This window comes from Myxine glutinosa, chromosome 1, assembly GCF_964187855.1.
Source record: "Myxine glutinosa chromosome 1, kmMyxGlut1.1, whole genome shotgun sequence".
NCBI lineage: Eukaryota > Metazoa > Chordata > Myxini > Myxiniformes > Myxinidae > Myxine > Myxine glutinosa.
This window is the reverse complement of record NC_136261.1, coordinates 151,474,306-151,492,511: the sequence shown is the minus strand read 5'-3', so window position 1 is coordinate 151,492,511 and position 18,206 is coordinate 151,474,306. Positions and strand designations below refer to the sequence as shown.

Genomic DNA, 18,206 nt, shown 5'->3' with positions numbered 1-18,206 from the left:
TGCCGTGCAAGCATCTCTGCCGTATATCGCTGCTGTTTTGTTTTCGCATTTTGGTTATTTTGGAGCTTACGCCACCCGCCACCAGGTGGGTTCCAGTCACGTGGTTATCTTGCCGTGCAAGCATTTCTGCCGTATATCGCTGCTGCTTTGTTTTCGCATGTTGGTTATTTTGGAGCTTACGCCACCCGCCACCAGGTGGGTTCCGGTCACGTGGTTATCTTGCCGTGCAAGCATTTCTGCCGTATATCACTGCTGCTTTGTTTTCGCATGTTGGTTATTTTGGAGCTTACGCCACCCGCCACCAGGTGGGTTCCGGTCACGTGGTTATCTTGCCGTGCAAGCATTTCTGCCGTATATCACTGCTGTTTTGTTTTCGCATGTTGGTTATTTTGGAGCTTACGCCACCCGCCACCAGGTGGGTTCCGGTCACGTGGTTATCTTGCCGTGCAAGCATTTCTGCCGTATATCGCTGCTGTTTTGTTTTCGCATGTTGGTTATTTTGGAGCTTACGCGACCCGCCACCAATTGGGTTCCGGTCACGTGGTTATCTTGCCGTGCAAGCATTTCTGCCGTATATCACTGCTGCTTTGTTTTCGCATTTTGGTTATTTTGGAAGGGTCCTAAGAAATTGAGTGCCAAGGGCAGTATTGAGAAGAAGAAGAGGATGATGTGCTTGGATATAAAACACGCAATCGTCGAAAAACATGAGCGAGGTGTGCGTGTTGTCGACTTGGTGAGGCGGATGTGAAGGCAGCTGAAGATTTTATTATAACTTTTGCCGAACTGATAGAAGCCGAACGATACATCCCCCAGCAAATCTTCAACTGTGACGAGACAGGGCTCTTCTGGAAAAAGATGCCGAGGAGGACGTATATAACGGCAGAGGAGAAGAGCATGCCAGGCCACAACTTGTTCAGAGTGCCGGCGATAGCTCGCCTTCTCTTTGTGGAAAACACGGTGAGATCCTTAACATCCAACAACTAATGGGATGCAAACGGGGCGCCCAGTTTAGTGGTACACACATTGATGAATCACCCTGCCTGTGATTCACCCATGACAGGTTATAGCTGGGTCGGGATTCAAACCCAGGCTGGACAGTTTAGAGTCAAGTGTGCGTACCTCCAGTCCAGGCCATCCTGCCAACTTGTATGCTGCATACAGGTGAAATATAAAGCGCGAGATATTTTTATATATACTGTATATTAAAAAAAAAATTGGTGTGGTTTTTGGCGGGCTGGAACGGATTAATAGCATTTCAATGCATTTTAATGGGGAAATTTAATTTGAGAAACGAGCAAATTGAGTTACGAGCTCGGTCACAGAACGAATTAAGCTCGTAAGTCAAGGTTTCACTGTATATAGCAATCAAAAATGAAACATATAATTGGTTATACTTGTTAGTTAATCAAACATCATTAAGACAAAGGGGGAGGAGGATCTCAGGTCCCCACACATATATATATATATATATATATATATATATATATATATATATATATATATATATATATATATTGTTGCGGAGATGAGGACTGTATTTTTTTGATTGTGTGCTGTATTATTATTATTATTGTTTATTCTGCGCCCCCCTACCTCCGGAGCTGTGTAAAGGTGAAAGGGCATCCCATAATTAGTCCACAAGCATACACGTCAGCCAAATAATAGAATACCCCTGTTTGATAGTTATCTCTTATTCTGTGTTTTAGGGTAAGGCTGTGTCTCCCATTAATTGAAGTACTCCATTGCACCAGTGAAAGAGAATAGATCCCCTTTCATTCCCATCCCCAAAATCTCCATTTCCAATTACATCCCCTCTCGTGATTGCCAACCCTCGATTGCCAATTACCTCCCCTCCAATAACCGCCATTGACCACGAGGCAGGGTCGGAGAAGAAAGGCGTGTCTCCACCTCGTCATTGAGGGGAAGAGGGGCGTGCCCGCCCGTCGTCATCAAGGGCGGAGCGAGAGGGTCGCGTGACCAACCAGGGCCGAGGTGAGCACACCGATGGGCGTGTCCTGAAGGCCGGCGGCTTGATCGCTGGAGGCGCTATAAAAGGCGCGCACGCAAGAAGCAAGTGAGAGTCGTGAGTTGGTCGTCAGTGGAGGAGTCAGTCAGTGGAGTCGGTGGTCAGCTGGTTGCGTTGGTTGCGGTGAGGAGTCGGTGGTGGTGGTCAGTTGGTTGCGTTGGTTGCAGTGAGGAGTCGGTGGTAAAGAGTGAACGAACGCACAAGAAAGAGTTGAGGGCTTGGACCAGACGAGTCGGACAAGGCCTGGCAAAGCACGCGACGTCCACAGCAGCCACAACAGCAGCTTGGGGGCCGTGAAGGAACGGCGGCTGCTAAACGCGCCGGTTGTGCTGCAGGACCCCCTTGGACCTTCCTCTCCCTCCAGCCATCCACCTCCTGCCTTTCCACCCTTCTTGTGTACGTGAGTTTGTTTTGTTTGTTCTGTCCCAGGGTTACTTAAGTCTGTATAAGCTAATAATTGCACTGTGTCACCTGCGTCTTATGTGTTGTAAATAAACCTTGATTGCTCCTTTTTGCTTGTGTAAATAATAAATCCCATTACTCATCTGTACGTCTTCTCGTTTTATTCCTTTTCCTCTTTGCATTCGTCGTTTTAGTCTTTTCCCTATTGAATAGCTGCGGTGCGATCCGGCCAACGTTTGGGTGGAATCGGGTGAGTCGGGGATCCTGTAACGGTCGCGGTTGGACCATCCGCTCGGCCCATCATAACATCTAAACCGCGATCAGTAACAATATATATATATATATATATATACACACACACACACACACACACACACACACACACACACACACACACACACACACACACACACACACACACACACACACACACTGATGCGTTTATTTCCTGTGCAATTCTACTTTTCCGACTGTATTCTTACTTTTAGAGAATACAGTAGGAAAGGTAGAATTGCATAGGAAATAGTATGGACCGTGTAATGTGTAGGAGCATTTCAATGTACTAAGTAGGGAAAATGTAGCTTCAGGTTAGGTTTAAATGTTCATCATACGAGGGATGATGACGTGTTAATTAGTAGTGGGGTTTAAGGCTAATTCCCCTGTTCGTGATACCCTCTGTGGCCATCCCTAACATTTATGGCAACTGCCGGCCAAGCCTAACATCAGCCGGCCACAAGGCAAAGACCCGCCCAGGAGAGGGTGAGCTACCATGATTCGGTGGGACAGGGCCGGCAGGCCACACCTCCCGAATGACGTGGGTGGAGCGCGAGGCGAGCTCAAAGAAGCAGCTTCGCGATTGGTTCGGTGAGCGAGAGCGCAGCCGGCAGCATAAAGCTTCGCGATTGGTTCACGCCGCAGAAGAAGCTTTGCGATTGGTTCTTCATAGGGGAGAGCGTGATTGATCCTTGGCGAGCAAGGAAATTTGTGTCTTGGAGGAGAGCGGGTTTATTTATGGTGTTTTGACTGCTGGGCTCATCAAGGAGCGGAAGGCTGCGCTGTCCTTACCAAAACAGAGGAAGAAGAAAGGGCCGTCTGCATGCTCGCCCCTCGCCTCGTTCCCAGGCACCTTCAACACTCGGCGTTGCCGCCATTTTGCCGGCTGCCACCTGGTGGCTCTAGGGTTTCGTCAACTGCCAACGCCAAAGGATCCATTTTTGGGCCACAGCTAAGTGCCTAACGAAGTATTATTATTTTCTTACCTTTCCCCGTGTACGTGGTTTGTGGCTGTGTCGAGGTACCTCACCGTATAATTTTACTTCAGCTTAATTTCTGTTATTTTCAGTCCACACCTTTATTTTACTGTACATCATTATCGTTACCTTTTCGTTGTTGTGTTCTTTGTTTGGATTTCGGAATAAACCCATGTTTTCCTGTAGTTAAATGCTTTGTGTCTCTTCCATCCTGCGCGCGCAATAACCGCCATAATTGGGAGATCACCTCAGGAGTTAAGGCTGGTTCATTTCATCCATCCAAGGCTGGTGTTGACTAGCTGCAGATGTAACAATACATTTTTATTTTTTACAAATAAAATGGCCGCCGGTCTACCAGTCGGCCATCTTTGATCATATCGCAAAATAAAGTGAGGTGTTTGTGCCAACTTTGAACAAAATCGGACCATGCATGTCCATGAAATTGTTTGAGACGCGCTTCAGTAACAAAATGACTGCCAGTCGGCCATCTTGGATCTGATCTATAAAAAACCCCACGTGCATATGCAAGCCATAATTTGTTATCTGTTTGCCAAGTATGAACAACATCTGCAAATGCGTGTCCGATAAATGGTTGAGGACGTGTTGAACATCGGGGTTTTTTTACAACTAAAATGGTTGCCAGTCGGCCATCTTTGATCGCGTCGTGAAACGAAATGATGTGCATGTGTATACCGTGATGTATTGTCTTTGTGTCAAGTATGAACAAAATCTATCCATACATCTCCGAGATATGGTTGCAGACGCACGGACACCCGAGACTAAATGCATAAGCCCCCGTTGGAATGCAATTAGTGCCTTGAGAACCAAACGGCATACAATAACAATCCACATAAAAACAAACTGAATAGCCATAGAGTTATGTGTGTTAGTACTCTTTATTTCATAATTCTGTTGTAATTTGTTTAAAGTCAAACCTCATTTTACCTGGACGAAATATCTTTTATCCTTTGCCGAGTGACTGGACGAGCAGTTTGCAAAGCAGTTTATACGGACTGTCTGGCTTGGCAAGCGATAGCAAGCTGCTTGCTAACGGAACACACCATTTGTAAAGAAAGTCATGTATAAATATCTTCACTCTTGGGGCATTTAAAATTACGCCTTTGATGTTGAAACTTGCGAATAATAAATGCCAAGCAATCCCATGTTGTGCCAAAATATAATAAATAAATGAAGGAAACACACGACACCATCTTTACCACTCGTTTGGTTCAACGAGAATGGTGAGAGGTGAGAAGAATGAGATTACCTGCTTGTCCTTCTTCTTAATGCCAAAACTTTGCACACCGAGTACGCTCACCTCGATCTTTGACAAGATGTTGCTTTGAGTGCTTAACTTCACGCACAGACAAAGCAAACTCAAACGGACTGCCGGTTTCGACACCAGCAGCAGTTTTAGTGCCTTGATTAATTGGTTGTTTGTTTTAAATGTTTATTATTTAATTACGAGGGGCAGTGAATAAGTAACCTTAATATATTTTTCACAACTTGTTTATTGCATGTATGTGTGTAACGACTGTTATTTTTCAACATAATCTCCATTGTGTTCAATGCATCTTTTCAGCACTTTGCTAAGGCCTGGATTCCTCTGGAATAAATAATTTTTTGGCTGCTTGTATAGCCATTTGTGCACTGCCTCTTGGACCTCTTCGCCCGATCGGAAAGTGGTTCCACCAAGCGCCTCTTTAAGGGGCCCAAAGATGTGGTAATCTGAAGTGGCGAGGTCTGGCGAGTAGGGTGGATGAGGAAGACACTCAAAATGCAGGTCCTCGATTGTTGCAGCTGTAGTGCGGGCAATATGGGGCTGAGCATTGTCATGCTGCAACAAAACACCGGTAACGAGTAGTCCACGACGTTTTGATCTGATTGCTGGTTTCGGATGATTTTAAAGGAGGTCGCAGTATGATGCACTGGTGTCTGTGGTCCCTCTGGGCATGTAATGGTCTACAAGTGGGCCTCACCTATCACAGAAGAGCATCAGCATCACTTTTCCAGCAGACAGCTGTGTGCGGAATTTTTTGGGCTTTGGGGGAAGTTGAATGGCACCACTCTTTGCTTGCCCTCTTCGTTTCTGGCTGAAAGTAGTGAACCCAGCTTTCATCCCCATTCACTACACCCTGTAAGCCACAGCACATTGTGGCTTTAGTCACATGAATATCTTGCATAAATATTGCCAATGCTGCCTTAACTGTTGCACCAGAAGAAAATGCTTGCCTTCGACCCTCACGTTTAGAAAAAAGTAGTGTAGCAGCATAGCAAACCTGTTGTGCATTTTGTGATACAAGCACCAAATTTGGCACAAATGTACATTAATATGTTGCGAACATTTTCAGATATTGGGCCACTTGAAATTCTCTCTTTATGTCCGCCATATTGGATTTCAAAATGGCCGCCACTTGAAATCTACATTTGCTATTATCTCTGGACGTAATGCAGCTATTGACTTGATTCTGGTATCTAAATGTATGTTTTTGGGGGCAAGGAATCCAATGGTACCAATTTCAACTTAATATTATCTATCACAGTCTGTTATATAATTTTATTTGGAAATTATCTAGGCAAATATTGGATTCAACACAATACTTTGAAAAGAATGTCTTAGTTCTGTAAATGTCTTAGGTATAATACTGACATGCTACATGGTCTAGTATTTGAGGCTAGGTGTACTGGTATCTGAGGCTAGGTATATACCGGTACTGAAGATACGTGTACATAAACAGTGTCATGTTAACAAGTTCAGCATTTCCACAAGTACATGTATGTTGTTGACTCATCGTCATGTGCAGTCCCCTTCACACACACAGAGGGCTGTGCACTGAAGGGCAGCCTTTTTGCACTTGCAGCGCCTCACACACCCTTTCTTGCACTTGCAAGAAACCAGCTCAATGCAGCTGTGAGCTGCCTCAGTTAGCCTGGTCCAGTAAGGTGTGTACTGTCCTTCTCCAGTCCTTGACCAACCCCAGTTGGTTGGTGGAGGGAGCTCTGGTGCTGGCAGCAGTATCTGACCCCACACATGTCCACCTTGATACACTGCCCTCTTGACATGTTCCTCCAGAGCTGCCTTCGTTGGAGGGATGAGCTGCACATTGTTCTTCCTTGCGAAGAGTTTCCTCCTGGCCTTGTCAATGTCTGTGCATTTGCTGGTTCGATCATACAACAGGATCACGAACCTCTCGATGATGCGCATTGCATCGTCTGGTATGTCACGAGGTGCAGAGGACAGCAGCAGCAGCGCCTCAGTGAGTTCTGGCAGTACCGTCCAGACTGCCCACGCAGTGTTCTTGCCATGTCTATGAAAACTAGACACAGTGTCGCATCCAGTTAGAGCGTGGAACATTGGCAGTGCACGAGCCTTCTCTCGTCCCAATCCAGCTGCTATTTCGTGTGCTGCTAGGTATCGGAAACTCTGGCCTGTTCCGAATGCCAGCCACAGTTTGTCTTCTGGTTGCAACTCCTGTGCCAGGGACACTGCCAGCACCACAACATCGGTGTCTACAGTCCGGATGAGTATTGCATGGTGTCCATGCTGGACTGCGTGAGATGCATGCAGCAACATCCGACTGTCAGCCTCTTCATGGTTACATGGGGCGAGTGAGGTCAGATCTGGCAGTAGTGGCTTGCTGAGCACTGCCTCTCCATCAGTAATGACGAGTTGCCTGTCCTCCTGGTCAAACCATTCCATGAGAGCTGCTGAGAGGAACCTGAACAGCTCGGTCTTGTTGCTGTCCACTCGTAGGAAGTTCTGCCAGTTTCCTGGTATGGCTGCGGCAGCCACCACACGTCTCCGCACACCTTGTCCCCGCTTTGCACGTGTACTACCTTTCAGTGAATCAGCAAGGTAAGTATCCCAGACCAGATCCAGGCGTGACACTGTTTGCAGCTTCGTGGACATATATGGGATGAAGATCTGTTGTGCATACTCTTCAAAGGTCTTTGATGCAGCCGGCTTCAGCATCTGGACGATGGCTGCTCCATCAAGCACAATACAGGTCGTGACAGGAGTCTCTGTCTTTGCATCGGAGACTTCTTCCAAGCATGTGAGGAGATCACTCTTGTTCAGCAGTTCTGTATCACCAAGAAGGGTTGCACAGGCACGCACCCGTTTGTCCATTTGGAATGTTGCAGCTTTCCGAAGACTGTCAGCCCCAGCAGGTTGTTCACAGAAGAAACAATTTTCTGGGACCTTCTTCTCTGTACTCGATGAGCGTGAATGTAACCTGGTGCGTTTGCATGCAGCTTGTTCCTCATCGCTCTCACATTCTTTCTTGAGTGCTCTCTTTTGTGCTCTCTGCAGTTTGGTGTTGTTGTACTGGAGCCTGCATGTCTGATGATATTTTGCACCGTGTGCAACCATCGCAGCTTCAATGCCATGACCATCATCGAGTCTTTCCAGGTGAAATGATCCTGGAAGCTCTCCAAGTTCACTGAATTTGACCAAGTTCTCTGCGAGTGAACTGTACCCACTCCCAATGTCTTTTCTCTTTGATTGGTCAGGTTTGGTCAGTGTCTCCGTCTTGTCCTCTTGACATATAAGGCATAACTTCCAGTCAGTTGTGGTGAGGTGCTGTGATGTTGATGGTGAAGTTCGCTCAACATCAGCTAGTCTGAAGCTCTTGGACATGGTGGAACTGTCTTCTGAATCTGCAACGATACAATGATATAATGTTAACATTTTGTTATATATATAATAGAGGGGTTTCCTCCGCCATACTAATGGAGAGGAGGATAATTCCTCTATATCGTAGAGCATTTAGCTTGGCACACTTAGGGAATTAGTTTTGTGAGATTATGCCGGAATTAAATTTTCACCCATACCGGAGGCAAGAAGAGAAATAAAATCACATGAGATTCTTTAGTTAAAAAATATTCCCAAATTTATTGAATATTTACAAAACATTTGAATTCATAAATTCTTACAATATTTACACAGCCAAGATTTAAATATAAATCAGTCTAAACTCTTATTAGGTTGGACAGTACATTTTCCAGACATACCCCGTTCTGTTAATTACAGCCTTCGTGTTAAATTCAGAACATGTCAAAACTGTCAGTGTGGAATACACACTTCACTCAAAATACTACTTTATATAAAACATTTCTAATTTAAAGCCTTATAGTAAGAATTTCAGATAAACCCCAAAAAAGTAAGACCAGGTTGGCTATTAGACAACCTGCCTCTGTCGTGCCCACCAGACAAGTGGTTTTAGCCAGCACACATGTGTATCAGGTAAGCTTGTGCTGAGTACATCATACCTGAACAACTCAGTGAGGCAGAACACAGCAGTGCACACCAGGGTGACCCCTTCAGTGCATAAACCAATTAACCTGTCCACTGCAGGGCATATAGAAATGAAGTTATTTTCTGCATATAATAATAATATAAGTTCAGTTCTATATAACAATTTCTGTTATCACCACTACCACTACAACTACCACTACTACAAGCTTTGTCTGGAATTTTGTGGACAAACAGACATACAGACAAGCTGGGATCAAAACATTACCTCCTTCCACCATTGAGTGTAGAGGTAAACATCATGGAAATTATATCATGCCCTAGATTTAATTCATGCTTACCCGTGTAATTGCTTCACTGGTTCACAAGGTCTTTTGCATACATGTAATTCAGACTCTCGTCTTCATTGCTGACCACACAATGTTGTCTAGCTGAGCCCAGATTGTATGTAATTAACTCATTTATGTGGAGTCACAAGGTGATTTAAACACAGCCACACACAAAGAACACAGTTGATGTGGGTCAACACACATGCAGCCTCTCTACTCTTTTATTTGGGTCAGGGCTGTGATTAAAGACATGTAGTGGAGTCATGTTTGTAAACATTGTTAAAGACATGCTACAGTGCATTGTTAAGGAAACAAGACAGATGGAAGCCTATACAAGAAATTTCTGTACTCTAGAAACACAAAAGATGGCTTAAAGGGTCTAGGAAAAGGGGATTATGCATGTTTGGTATTTATTGACAATATGAATGTAATGTTACATAAAATATGCATATGAAAAACACAAATGAATGTGTCACTTTGTTTCCTAATGGGATATGAATTTATATTTTAGACTGCCAGTATATATGAGCTTGTCTGAGTTGTTACTAGTGATTTAGTATAGTTTTTTATTTTATTTATATTTACAGAACTAAGACATTCTTTTCAAAGTATTGTGTTGAATCCAATATTTGCCTAGATAATTTCCAAATAAAATTATATAACAGACTGTGATAGATAATATTAAGTTTAAATTGGTACCATTGGATTCCTTGCCCCCAAAAACATACATTTAGATACCAGAATCAAGTCAATAGCTGCATTACGTCCAGAGATAATAGCAAATGTAGATTTCAAGTGGCGGCCATTTTGAAATCCAATATGGCGGACATAAAGAGAGAATTTCAAGTGGCCCAATATCTGAAAATGTTCGCAACATATTAATGTACATTTGTGCCAAATTTGGTGCTTGTATCACAAAATGCACAATTCTTTTGAATATTTGGGCTAAGCCGCCCCACTATATACCTTGCTAAACAGCCACAACCTCTGCTTGAAGTGAATTGCTGATAAAGTGTTTTATTTTCAAATATGTGGTACAGTTGTGTTTCTGATTGAGGAACCAAATTGGAAATAGCTGACTAGCATTCTCCTTATCTTTGCATAAACCTCTTGATCTGGCATTTAACCCCATTCATTTTCTTAATGCTTATTGCCTTTAAACGAGTGAGTTATTGTCTTGTGTTTTATTTTTTGTGGTTGCCGTAACTTCTTACAATAGAATATGTATGTGTGTGCAGGTGGCACTGATTCACTTGAGAAAGGCTTGTCACAAGGTGTCATTTTCCCACCTTCCAATGAGGAGTTGGGAAGTGTTGGTGATGATAGAGTACAATGTGATGGAAGTCCTAACAAGACTAATGATGCTCTTCTCTATGGAGCTGGTAAGAGTTTACACAAATCACTGGAATATTTTGTGCACAATTCATTTGTTTGATATTTATCATGAATGTCTGAGTTTATTGTCAAAGTTAAGGCAAGTTGTTTTTGAATTTCCCATGCGATATGATTACTTTAAATAAATTACCCTTTTGGGGAAGTTGTACTACATCATTAAAATGTTTCTATACCAAATACATGAATTGCAAATTTATTTTGAGTTTTTAAGTTGAGATAAGATTCTGGTTTATGTGCTGTTCCAAACATCATGCAATATTCGAAATTATATCACTGTTTATCCTGATAAGTTTTGCATTATCGATCTTTTCTTTGTGGATATATTCAGGAAACTATAAGCTTATCCCCAACCCGTTTTTTCTTTTTTCTTCTTTTTCCAATAAAAAAACAATAAAATCCACATTCCTGTGCCACCTTCAGTCGAATGCCAGGCGTGGTCAACCGGTTTGTGAATGATTTGGGCAAAAAACGTACTGCCGCTGAATGTTTCTATATGCGGTCAATGGGGAAACTGCCAATACCAAATCTGCGAATGTCACGGGTGGAAACTCACATCAATTCCTCATTCTCCTTTAAACACAATCTCTATATTTGCATTGCAAACAGCATCATTCTTGTCATCAGCATCATTCTTCCAAACAGCATCAATCACAAATTAATACTACACCATTAATATAACAAAATGCTGTTACAAACAGTCGTGAGATAAACTAATATAAATGTCATTCTAATGTGATATGTGATTCTAATGTGAATAACTGATAACCAATGCAGACAAATCTGCCGGTGAGCAAGGGCGGATACGAAACGCTTCATCGGGATCAAAAATCGTAATTGTACTGAGACATTTATGAAACCTACCTCACCCCCATCTTACGATGGATAAATGCAGTTTCTTATGGATCAAAAGTCAAAATCATAATTGTATTGAGGAATTTATGAAACCTCCCACTACCTTAGGACACTTGCTGGGACACCAAAAGGCTCCACACAAGGTTTGGCAAGGCTAACCCCAAAACTGAGGGAGTAGTTCGGGTACGTACGGACACCCCTGCTTTATAATATAGATACTCCCGGTTGAGCAAGCTAAAGTACCAATTTCTATTGCAGATTTGTCACAAAAATGTGCATAAAATGCACTTTGTATTATTATCCAATTGTTTGTTTTGTTCCACTTGAGGATTGATTAATAATATGCAAAATAATTTCTTTCTTTTTTTAAATACATGATCGAGGGGATTTTGAGGATATGGATAGAAAGATTCTTCTATTTTGAGGAGAAAAAGGATGCACAGCCAAGCAACAATTCATACTAAGCAAGAAATACTTCATTGATTTTGACCCCAAAAGGAAAGAATAGCCACCCTCGGTGGCATTTTGTTCATAATCCAAGAACTTCCTCAAGCCTATACTCAAGCTCCTGCATGCAGTGGCCATTTTTCATGTGATGTGTCAAGCTGTATGTCATACTCTATTTATGCTCGTGATGCCTTCCTAGGAAACGTAAATAAAAAAACTATTTTCCCATTGGCGTGATGTTATACATTGAAGATGCGTTCCTGGGCATAACTTTCTTGTCTTAACCTACCTAACTCGAACCTAAGTAAAGACAGTAAATATGTAAATACAGTTCCTGTAAATAAATACTAAAGACTTAACAACTAAATAAATCATAAAGGATGTAAATAAATGTTTAAATTTATATATTATGGACGGTTTTAAGTAAATGCGTGCAGCATACAGTGAGTGTCTTGGCCTGGGAGGTGCAGGTGAGGGGGGACCTGTTTCTGAGATTATGAGGCACTCGGCTTGAGTGCACTCGCCTTTATTTCGGTGGAGCTACTAATAATCGTCCTCGCAGTCGAGGGAGGAAGGCTGAGCACATGGACAATGTCCACCAAACGCTTCCCACGTTTGAATCACGTTATCATGTCCATTTAAATGTCTAAACTAATAGCTTTATGACCCTTCTTCGTGGGAGTCTCAGTTGGAGAACTTGAGGGTCATTTACACTCGTGATTAATTGGTTTTGGAGAGTTTGACACAAATACTATCAATGAAGGTCAAATGATACCTCTCATGGTACAGTAGAGACCGCGCGACTGAGGGCAAGAGAAGTGGCGTACTGTACATCGAACTTCCACCTTTGATACATGCCGGTACAAAAAAAAAAATCCCCGTGACAACAACGTTAACTAGACAATTTTGAAGCGTAAATACAAAGTTGTTCAGTACATTGTCTAAGGCTTTAAGTCCAAAGAAGATAAAGAGAAACTGCAAATTGAGAGGATTAGGGGTATACCAAAATCTTTGCCGTCCATGAGCCAAAGCATAGACTATTTTGGAGAGCAAGAATAAAGCCTTTCCATCATCATTTCTTAAATTGTTATTTATTAATTTACAACTGGCATGATCTATATGTAGTCTTATATGGGTGTACGTGAGCAGGTGTGAGACGGGGCACTTTTCATGTGACGTTTTGTTTTACTCTTTGTAGTCCTTCATTTGCCATCAATCCAGTGAAAAGATGAAACATGAGTTTGTGGGGGATAGATTGCCGTTAAAAATACTTTATACTCTTTCTAATTTTATTCCATTATTTGTTTTACACGAGAGCCAAATGCTTGACTTCATTGTCTTGTGGATTGTTTTTGCAGAGAAAAGGTTCCCTTGCTCGAAGTGCTCTCAGTCCTTCCTCTCTGAACTTACTTTGGAGCGGCACATGAAGATACACAGCCAGGGTTATCATGGCAAGAAACACAAATGTAGCCACTGTCCCTACAAGAGCAACAGCGAAAGCATTTTGGATGCACACATGCGGGTTCACACGGGCGAGAAGCCATACAATTGTTCTACCTGTGGTAAGGATTTTGCATTATTGCAATGCCTTCGCATACATATGCGGACTCATACCGGGGAAAGACCATACAAGTGTTCTATTTGTCTCAAGAGTTTTGTTCAGTCATCACATCTAAAATCACACCTGAGAATTCACATGGGTGAAAAACCTCATCAATGCTCTGTTTGTGGAAAGTCATTTACGCAGTTGACGCATCTTCGATCGCACATGAAGGTCCACTTGCGAAAGAAAGAAACTAATTGCACTGTTTGTGACAAATTATTTCCTTTCTCCTACATTAAGAAGCACATGAGGATTCACACCGGGGAACGGCCATACAAATGCTCCATTTGCAAGAAAACATTTTCACAAGCCAGTACTCTCCAAAGCCACATGCGTATCCACACAGGTGAACGGCCCTACAAGTGTTACATTTGTGAAAAACAGTTTACTCAATTGCCACATCTGAAAATGCATATGAGAATCCACACGGGTGAGCGACCGTACAAGTGCACTGTTTGTGACAAGGCATTTTCACAACCTGTTGGCGTTCGTAAACATATGAAGGTCCATGCGGGCAGCATTGAAAAATAGCATTTTCCAATGTCTGTTAATAGTCAGGAGGAGACCTGATAGAGGAAAATAGAATTTGTAAATGACAGTTGACTCTCGATGGTTCAAATATATACTTTCCGGGGCCTTTTGAAATTGGTGACAATTTCAATTGGCAAGAATTGTTTACTATTACTAGTGAAGAACCTATCCTTATGGATGGGTTAATTCCTGCAGAATCAGCTTATTTTAGTATGACTGGTAATCTATGTCATACCAAGCTCTATGTCATACATATGATGTATATAGTGTGAATTAGGGTTCTCCTCCCTGCACCCCCAACCTGAACACCAAGGACTATGAATATTTTGATTGCTTAATGCGTTCCCCAGTGCCCCCCTCTGAGTGCAACCACCTGTTTCCAACTCATTTCGTCCAGTAGTTGTTGAGTGCATACAATGCAAACTACAACGGTACTTGGTAGAGCACATACCTCTGCCGGAGTACATTGTGTTTTATATGGTACAATATTATTATTACTAGAAGCACCCGCTCCCTATTGGAGCAGCAAGGGAAGGGGAAACTTGTTCCACCAACGTGGCCATCCCAACTTCGGAGAACGTTCCCATGCACACCTCGAGTACAACCACCAACCTTCAATGCATTTCTTCCCACAAACAAACAAATGAAAAATCGGCTAGGGACCGAGGACTTGCCGGAATGTACCTTTTTTTAATCGGCCATTTTGGATCAAAATGGCGGGAAATCTATACATGTATATACGCTAAGCAATGGAAGGTAACTGAGTATGTGTGTGCATATCTCTTGTCCTTTCAGAGTTATGGTGGTTTGAAATATATTTTCAATGAAAACTTGGCCCCCTGACCTTTGACCCCAAAAAATAATTAAAACTAAGCATTTTTGACCATTTTATGCCACATGTTATTTTTCGGGAATTTAATAATGAACATTTTGGTGTTGGTTAGAAGGGAATCTGATAATGTTTGACAAGAGTTATTAGTAAAAAAAAACATTTTTGACCTTGAGTTTGACCTTTCAAGGTCACTCAAGGTCAACGGTCATGGTGCCAAATGAAATGTCGTATGTGACTTCCTATATGTCAGGAACAGTAAGTGTATGCATATCTCTTGTACTTTTAGAGTTATAGTGGTTTGAAATATATTTTAAATGAAAACTCGACCCCCCCCCCCCCTCCCCCCTGATTTCACGTTTCGGGTGACCTTGACCTTGAGCTTGACCTTGGGCCAGGAGAGTTAAAAATTGGGTACAGTCTATTCCAGGGCAACGCAAATATGTGTGTAAAGTATGGCGATGCTATGTGCAACGATGTAGACGTTGTACTGCGCACAGACAGACAGAGACAGAGACAGAGACAAACCAACCAACCAACATACTTGCCGGAATCTATTCCGGCAAGTAACAAACATAAACAGACATGTATCAACGCATTCCCACGCACATATCTATATTATAAAAGGAGCGGTGTCTGTCTGTTTGCCATGTTATAACTTGAGAAAGGATTAACGGATATCTATAAATCCAACGGGTACCTCCCGGAAGTGTTTGTGATCCCCCCCCAAAAAAAAAACTTGGGCTTTTTTTTTTTTAGGGGTACTTGGACATGCGTGTCAAACTGCAAATGTCAACACGTGACATTGGTTTGGTTATCCCTGCATGGAGAGCAGGATCTCCCAAAAATCCTTTTTTTTTTTGTTGTTTTTTTTTGCTTATTCCCTCATAGATTAGCCATTACAGCAAAGATAGGTATTTCCGTCAGAGAAGCGACGGGTCTTGTATTCTAGTATGTATGTATGATTGTATGTATGTATGTATATATATATATATATATTGTTACGGAAACGGAGTACGGCACTCCCCTTAGGGGGGGGGGGGGGGTTAGTCCCCCTTTTATTTTCACTGGCCGTCTCCGCTCCTGAAGCTGCACAGCTCCCTCCGGAGAGGCAGGTGAGCAACCTCGTTCGCGACCGCGGACAAGATGTTAATTGCCGAGCGGATTAGCAGCCGCGGCACGAACCATTAGCAAGTAACTAGACCCGATTCTAAACGTTGGCCAAATCGTGCCACAGGTATCCAATGGGGAAATCACTAAAACGAAACGGATGCAAAGGCAAGAAGGCAAGGTAGGAAGAACAAATATAATTTATTACTACTAATTATGTACAAGTCAAAAAGAAACCAAGGAGGAGGAAAGATACGAAAATAAAGACAGAAGGATGGAAGGATCAGAAGACACAGTGCAATACTAACTTATCTAAACAGGCTTAACTTATACCCCAGGACAACACAGAAGACGGACGACAATCAGACTTACACAAATGGGGAATGAAGGCAGGAACGAATGGCTGGAAGGGGAGGAAGGTTCAGTTGGAGCTTGCTCCCGCACGGGACGTCGGGCTCGACCTCGACGGCCACCGATGCCACCGATCCCACAGCAATTGGTTCCCGCGTAGCAGCGGGTCGAAGCTGCGTGTCACAGGGGGGCCGGACTACGGTGGTCTCAAAGCTGCGGTTGGTTCACTCAACTTTCGCAGTGCTCACTCCTCCACTGACCTCGACTTTGTTGCTCCTCCTCCACTGAACTCTCAACAACAACCCCGGTGGACTGCTCCTCCACTGAACTCGACTTTGTTGCTCCTCCTCCACTGAACTCTCAACAACAACCACCGGTGGACTGCGGTGGGAGGCTCCGGGCGACGGGTTTTATAGCACCACACCCTGGAACGTTCGCGAAACTCCCCGATCGTTCTCTCTCCGCCCTCTCAAGCCAAACCCCTCGTGCTTGGTTGGTTGATCGGCAAGGGCTCACTCCTCCTTCCTATGACGAGGTGGAGACACACCTTTCTTCTCCGAGTTAGAGCACGTGCTCAATGGAGGGCGAATGCAGTTGGCAATGCAGGCAGTTGGAAAATGGAGGTTTTGAAGGAATTTAAAAGGGGATCTATCTTATTTCAATTCGGTGCAATGCAGAGTCAATTAATGGGAAACACAGCCTTAAACTAATACACATAATAAGGAAATAACTATTTAGAAGGGTATATGGTGGCCTACGTGCATGTATATGGACTAACTAAGAGGACGACCTTTGACCTTTACACACAAAGCTGAGGTATTTACAAGAATTCATGACACTTACACAGGGTGATATTTACAACAATAAAAAACATGGGATTCTCAAATCCACAACAATATATATATATATCTATATATATATATATATATATATACATATATATATATATATATATATATATATATATACATACACACACACACTCTGACCATGTACAGTCATGTGAAAAAGTAAGTACACCCCATGTAAAGTTTTGACTTTTCAACATATTTCAACATACAGATATTTGATCTTCATTTCAACAATATTGATAGATAAAGGTGATATAATATAACAAATATCATGAAACATTTACATTTTGTAGTCCATTGTATAATTTAAATAAACATAAATGCAAATTTCACATGTGGAAAAAGTAAGTACACCCCTACATTTATGACCACTTCAAATACCTAAAATTAGAATCAGGTGCAAATGATTAGAACATCGTTAGAGAGGATCTTGGAGGAACCTGTCTTATTTAAACCTCAGACATTTAGTTTGGTTTGCTCTTTGTTGTTGAAGTGTGCGGCGTCACCATGCCTCGATCAAAAGAGCTTTCTGAGGCCTTCAGAAAGAAGGTTATAGATGCCTACGAGTCTGGGAAGGGATTTAAAAAGATCTCCAAACAATTTGAAATCAATCATTCGACTGTCCAGAAGATCATCTCCAAGTGGAGAAGATTCCAAACAACTGCCAACTTGTTCAGGCCAGGCCGCCCCAGCAAGTTCAGCCAGAGAGCAGGCTGCAAGATGCTGAAAGAAGTCTCGAAGAACCACAGAATGTCATCACGGGACCTACAGGTAGCTCTTTCCACTGTTGATGTCAAAGTGCACGAGTCTACCATTAGAAAGAGGCTGCACAGATTTGATCTACATGGGAGGTGTGCCAGGGTTGGCCAGGGTGTGCCAGGCTGGTGTGCCAGGGTTTCCACCTTTGCTGTCCAGAAAGAACATCAGGGCAAGACTAAAGTTTCCCAATGAACTCCTAGGCAAAGACCAGCACTTC

At 42.8% G+C, this 18,206-nt stretch overlaps 1 protein-coding gene across 2 annotated transcripts in view; it reads left to right on the top strand.

Annotated features, from left to right (window-relative positions):
• Window positions 1–14,979, top strand: part of LOC137429786 (uncharacterized) — a 36,273-nt gene extending 21,294 nt beyond the window's left edge. Inside the window, exons 3-4 of one of the 2 annotated variants that reach the window (XM_078778559.1) lie at window positions 10,500–10,643; window positions 13,314–14,979. In XM_078778559.1, coding sequence (XP_078634685.1) covers window positions 10,500–10,643; window positions 13,314–14,089 — 920 coding nt within the window. In that variant the 3' untranslated portion in view covers window positions 14,090–14,979. The remainder of the gene's footprint in view (window positions 1–10,499; window positions 10,644–13,313) is intronic. The other variant, XM_078778550.1, reaches the window with a different exon arrangement.
• Window positions 14,980–18,206: the final 3,227 nt, after the last annotated feature.